Source organism: Sceloporus undulatus, chromosome 3, assembly GCF_019175285.1.
Source record: "Sceloporus undulatus isolate JIND9_A2432 ecotype Alabama chromosome 3, SceUnd_v1.1, whole genome shotgun sequence".
Taxonomy (NCBI): Eukaryota; Metazoa; Chordata; class Lepidosauria; order Squamata; family Phrynosomatidae; genus Sceloporus; species Sceloporus undulatus.
This window is the reverse complement of record NC_056524.1, coordinates 84,091,162-84,097,820: the sequence shown is the minus strand read 5'-3', so window position 1 is coordinate 84,097,820 and position 6,659 is coordinate 84,091,162. Positions and strand designations below refer to the sequence as shown.

General features: G+C 38.1%; 1 protein-coding gene across 1 annotated transcript in view; it reads right to left on the bottom strand.

The window, feature by feature from the left end:
- APOO (apolipoprotein O) overlaps positions 1-6,659 on the bottom strand; it is a 33,098-nt gene that overhangs the window by 8,053 nt on the left and 18,386 nt on the right. The window contains exons 6-7 of the mRNA XM_042458752.1: positions 5,852-5,943; positions 2,120-2,227 (exon numbers count right to left, since the gene is read on the bottom strand). Coding sequence (XP_042314686.1) covers positions 2,120-2,227; positions 5,852-5,943 — 200 coding nt within the window. The remainder of the gene's footprint in view (positions 1-2,119; positions 2,228-5,851; positions 5,944-6,659) is intronic.

The window sequence follows — 6,659 nt, the reverse complement described above, 5'->3', positions numbered from 1 at the left end:
TTTATTTCATTAATTTTTATTATTGCTTGTTTTTGTTTTATTTCATTAATTTTTATTATTGCTTGTTTTATTTTATTTTATTAATTTTTATTATTGCTTGTTTTGTTTTATTTTATTAATTTTTATTATTGCTTGTTTTATTTTATTTTTTTTAATTTTTATTATTGCTTGTTTTTATTTCATTAATTTTTATTATTGCTTGTTTTTGTTTTATTTTATTAATTTTATTATTGCTTGTTTTTGTTTTATTTTATTAATTTTTATTACTGCTTGTTTTTCATTTTATTACATTAATTTTTATTATTAAATATTTACACCCCTGCCTTGTTTTTTATTTATTTTTTCATTATTTTTTATTATTAAATATATGCAAGTGCATTTTCTGTGTATTTATGGCACTTTGAATGCTAACAAATCTGCCTTTCTTGCACAATTATAGTGATGATGATGATGATGATGATGATGATGATGATGATGATGATGATGGTGGTGATGGTGATATTGATATCAACAAGCCTCTGAGGCACGGCCAATGTAACTTGCTGTGATTTTTACAAACTCATGCGCAGTGAAGAAAAACCACAGTCCCTTGACCAAGTACACACTTCTGAGAAGTAAAGTTGAACCCGAGGGCAAATACATTTCTGCCATCTGTCTAAGAATAATGCCAAAATGTCCTCCATTTTGATCATGCCTAAAAACATGCATTTATATTAACATTTTTTAAAAAAAAACTCAATTTTTTGTGCGTCCTCCATTTTTATAAAAATGTGTCCTACATTTGAAAATGTTGCCCTACATTTGTCCTAGTTTGGAGGTCCTCACTTATGGCAACCCTAGTCACCCCATCTGGAACATCTCAGAATTTAATATGTGTGGTTCCTTAGTCTACCTCTACCCCCTGTAAAAACATGATTTCCCCCCTACAAATTCACTGTATTCATTGCATTTGAAGCATATATGTATTGTATTAGTTATAATTCACAAGGGCACAGAAGTTCTATGTCAATAGATAAATTTGAAGAGCAGATAGGCACACACCAGATAGGTGGGGAACCACTTGGGCCCCAGATGTCACATGCAAAGTGAGCTGATATGTAAATAGCTGCATGGCCCATCCACAAAGGACTGGGAAGGTTAAAAAGTGGGAGGTTAAAATCTCCTTATCAACAGTATCCTCATTAAAACCAATGTTTCTCTGTAGCTGTTAATCTTTGGACTCCCTAGTATATAGTATCTGCATTCTTTTACAAAGTCTGAAGTTCCCTTGTTTATTGTACAGGATTACTGATATTTGACATATGGGCGGGTTACAAACCGCCACTTGGGACGTCCTCAGGACGTCCCAGTTTAAAAAGGGGGCGTCTCTTCCAGATGCCCCTCTTCCTGTTACGGACTCTGTCCGTAACAAATGGCGGCGGCCGTTCCACACGGCCGCCTCCATCTTGACGTAATGGATGCTGTGCGTCCGCATGTCACGCGGCGTCATGAGCGCGCCGCCAGATGAAGCTCCATTTTGGAGCTTCTTTTTTGCTCCGTAAGGGAGCCACGCGGTTTGGCTGCGGCGGCTCCCTTGCGGAGCAAACAGCAGCACCGGGAGACCGCCGCAAAGCGGCGGTTTGTAACGCCTCATGATGACCTTAAAGTGATATAGTACAACTTAAAGAAACATGGGAAGAATGAGAACTTCACTTCTGCATCCGAGGGGGGCATGGGAGTGGTATGGATGGAAACCAATCTTTCAGTGGAACCTGTTCAGCTGGTAGATGGTTAATACTAGATACAATCCATTAAAATGGAAGATTAACAATAGTTATCAACACACTGTACAGAGAGTTCAACTGACCTATCACAGTACATCTATTTTTAGTAAGTTCAGTTAAAAGCAGCAGTAACATATTACTTGAATTTCCAATCTTCTGAAATAGAATATCATTTCTAGTAATTTGTTCTCTTCCGCAGTTATGAGGATTTGAATTAGGAACAGCAGAATGGCACTTGAAATTGATTTGACATCTTTTGCACAGCTGTTGCACACTAAAATCATGAAACAATGTAAGACATTCCAAATCAGAACAAGAACTACAACAAAGGGGCCTTGCAAAAACTTATGCCATACCTTGTCGCTTGTTTTTGCAGATTTTTTCTTTTTGGGGGTATCTTTCCAGAGAGATTCTATATTTATGTATGCCTGTAGACTCCAATTGTACAGTTGGGAACCAGTTACCTTTCAAAAGCCAGAGATTCAATAAAGTCAGCCATGTTTCTGGATTATTTTAACAGTCATGTTTCTAACATTTTAAATTTATCTTAGGCTTTATGAGCTTTTAACTGAGAAAGTTTATCAGGATTGCTAGTTGAGTCACTTATACTGTATTTAGCAATAAGCTGCTACAACAAAATTAACCCTTCTAAATGAATACGAGGAACATTATACATTAGCCAGTAAAACATTAAATCAGTTATACCAATAGGATACCTGTACAGCTGAACTACTCTCAAAATGTTTCCCTTAAAGTTCTGTTGCCAGAAAACAAAGGACAACCCATAAATGGAATTTTGATTTCTAATATCAGTTTTATATGTAATTATATATGTAAGGACAGAAAATGGGTAAAAAATGTCTCTCTCAGTTTATCATCTAACAGGCATATAACACAAATAATGAAAACATCTTCGGCTTGACCAGTACCACTATCAGAGTTACTTTATTAAATATTTATATGTGTCAATAATAATGACAGTAACAGAACATGAGGTAGACCAGGTAGAACAAAAAATAAAATCCAACACAAAGCAAACAAAATATGCTCTGAAACATGCTGTCAAATGACACTATTTTTAAATGGTAATTGATGTACTACATTTAACTATTCAAATTATCACAAAAATAATAGAGCTGAATGCTGTAGACAAAGCCAACAGTCTTGCCACCAAAACTTTCCTACACTTCTGTCACTGTCAGGGTTACTTTTATTTCAGATTCTTTTCCATTTTAATTTAAAGCATCTCTAAATTCTGATACTACTTTCAATTATTCCCAAGACTCTGCATTACAAATTCTTTCCTCCTTCACCCCTTCCCTGATCACACAACCTCTTTCTTACTAGCCTTTCCTGCAATGTATGCTGTTGTTCACTTTTACTACAACTACAAAACACGTTTTAGAGCCATGCCATTCCACTGATTTTGGTCTTGATTCTAATATAGGATAACTAAAGGAAATTCATGGAGGAAAGTCAGCCCTCTCCCTCAACAATCCTCTACCTCAGAAGGCTCAAGAAGGACCCTAGAGAGGTTTTGTCAGGGTCTGAAGATGGGGGAAGTGGTGGAAACATTACTTCTGTGGATTCTTGTAAGTTATCTTTGCAATCAAGTCAATAAAAAAGCATCACAGCCTTACATGAGTATAGATAAATATTCACTAAAAGATAATTAAAAGAAGCACACAGTGGCTTTAGAAAATAAGATAAAAATTAGTCCTTCATAAGAAAGTTGAAAGATACAGGTAAATCTAAAAAGAGCAGCGCAAAACATCAGCTGCAAAAGCTGATATGCAGCCACCCCAATTAATCATTAATGAGACTATACGACGCCAGACTGTAAACAACTTGTGCTTCATCTGTACATAATGTCTTTGCATTTCAATTACTTTCAGTGCTCAATCAATAAAGCACTTTGTTTTATGGTTCAGCAATTAATGTGTCGGAATGCATTGTGCTATTACAGAGAATACTCAGGTAGCATGTGGTTCAGCCATAAATATATGTGGGGGAGTTGCAACTGGTTACTTAGAAACAGATGGCCCTGAAGGGGCAGGCTCGAAGCTGCCCCTTCTGAAGATGGATAGGGGCCATGGCAGCCACATGCTGAGACCCCAATCTGTCTTGAAGCCATCAAAAAAAGAGCGGTAAAGATCTGCTCCTTTTTCAGCAGGCAAAAAGTTGGCTTTTCCTGCCCTGCTGTGGTTCAAAGCCGGCTGCAAGCCACTCTGGCGGTGGACAGTGTCTAAAAGCCACACCTCTGGAGCGTTTTGAGGCTGGCCATATCTGGGTGGCTGCATGGCTTCCAAGTGGCTTCAGGGCATCATCAGAGCATGTAGCATGTAAACGCAGTACTCTGATGACATCCTAAAGGTATCTTTTATGGGCTGTCTGTTCTGGCACCTAGTTTAGGAAGCAAACATACAATTTCAACAGGCATTTCGGAGTTTTTTGAGCACTATACTATAGGTTAAAACAAAGAAACATAAAACGTGTAATAAGAACAAATACTTGTTTTTATACTATCAGACATGCTTTCAGACATGATAGCAAATACTGAGCAGACTGTTTTTTTCCTATCATGTCAGAAAGCATGATAGTATAAAAACATCTGCTGAGCAGGATGCTCTCAAGAACAGCTATTTCTTCAAAATTAGCTATGGTAAGGAAGATAAACCTCACAGTCTCATTTGACAAGCAAGCAAGCACATGAATAAGGCAGAACTCAATCTTGAAAGGAAATTCAGAGAACAACTACATAATTGTGCAGTGTGGTACCATAAACACAGGATTTAAGGAAGAGACAGATGAACTTTAAATATGAGAAAACAGCCCACGCAGGCTTTTCATATTGTAAACTTCACAGATAATTCAAAGAACACTCATTTACAAAAACGTAAAGCCTATCTCACTGACATTTTGACACAATAGCAGAAAACAACTGACGTATTGTATATACTTGTTTATAAGTCAAAGAATTTATGCCAAAAAACTGACCCCAAAATCCTGGCTCAATTTACATACAGGTCAATATGGTGATAGTGCTCTGAAAGGCAGCTCTTATGGGTTTCTCTCCTGTGGTGGGGATAGCGGAGGGTGTCTTTTAAAAAGAGCCCTCTTCACTCCCTCTGCCTTGGCATTGAACTCCGAAAGAGCTGCTGCTCAGGCAGGGAGACTGAAAGGGCAATCTGTGTTTCTCTGAAAGCAAAAGTTAATAATAATAATAATAATAATAATAATAATAATAATGTGCCAACCATCCCCCACACCCCACTCTTGCTATCTGGCAGTGAACCTCATAAAACTTGCTGCTGAGGCAGGCGGGGCGGGGGGGCGGGCAAAATGGGACTGATGCTTCTTGATAATAAAAGAAGTGCCAATCACGTCTTTCCACTCTCTCAGTCTTATTAGTGAACGGGAACAGGCACTTCTTTTACTGTAAAAGAACACTATCCTCCATTCTACTTTCTCTGCCTCAACAGTGAACTTTGGAAGAGTTGCTGCTGCTAAGCAGACAGAATGGCAAGGCTGGTGCTTCTTTTACAGTAGACTCTTCCTGGGTGGACCTTTCACCATCTGCCCACTCAAGGTTGTCTGCAACTGGCCCTCTTGCCATCTCCTCCTTCTCTCCACCCTTGAGGAGACAAGCAGGCATGCTGTAGACAACTGAGGGGAGGTGGATGGTGAAGATTCTGTCCTGTGAGAGCCTACTATAAAAATACTCTTCTTGGCTTCTCTGCTCCTTGGTATGATTTTGCCAGCACAGTAGAGAAGCGACCTCTGTACATGGCAGTGGGGAAACACTAAAGGGCCACTGTGGATCTGAGGAGTCTCAAAGTTTCACCCTTGACTTATCCAATTTTGAACCCCAAACAAGGCAACTTACACATGAGATTTAATTATAGTTAAGTATATACAGTAGATCAGCCTATATTGTGGCATTCTGGCAATCCAGCTTAGGCTATTAATGTAAACTACTTGCAAGAAAAAAGATGTAAGAAAAGCAGACCAGAGCTTTTCCTACATTAAAAGTGACATAAAAAGGTATACAAATAGGAAGAAAGTATTATCAACCCATAGGCACTAACCTTGCCAATAGCAATGGCCTGCTGTGGATAGTAGAGAGAGGCACAAATCCCTATGAAGCTTACTGGATACACAAACCTCTTGACTTTGGAACCTGTTTCACAGAAAATACATTACTTTTCACAGTGTCAGCATCATTTATTTGAAACTGCTGTACTAAATAAGGTAGTCCATGTATTCTTTGGCCAGACTGAGCTATGCACATTTACATATAGTAATTCATCATAGAAATTATTCTGAGAGTTGATTGGGATGGAATGGCTAAACAATGGGACTCAATCAAGTAAAATGGGTGGGTGGTGAGGATTTTAAGAGCAGTATAACAAATAATAATACTATGGTAAACACAAGGGCGCTCCAGCCTGATTTCTGAACCTCTAGAAGATCCTGTCTACATGATTCCAAACTGTTCTCTGAAATTATTAAGATGAGGGTCATGATTTTTTTAAAAAGTGAAACCAAAGTGTGCCAGTAGCAAAAGAAAGTTACCAACTTCTTTGTGAGAAGGAAAATAATATGGATCCATACAGCTATTGCTCATTAGCTTTCAAAACGTAGCAATCTGAGTAAGAATTAAAGATCTTCAAGCACTATTTTATTTAGTAACTTCCAGGGATGTGACCTACATGTTCAACATAATAATATAATAAAACTGATCTAATTCCCCCCACCCACCCCCATGTGACAGGCATGAAGCAAGAGTTCCTCAGGAACAAGTCCTTCCCAAGAATTTATCATCTTTTCCTAGCTATAGTCTGGTTGTAATCCCGCTTCGATCCACTGGGAGAAGCGGGAAAATACAAATAAACT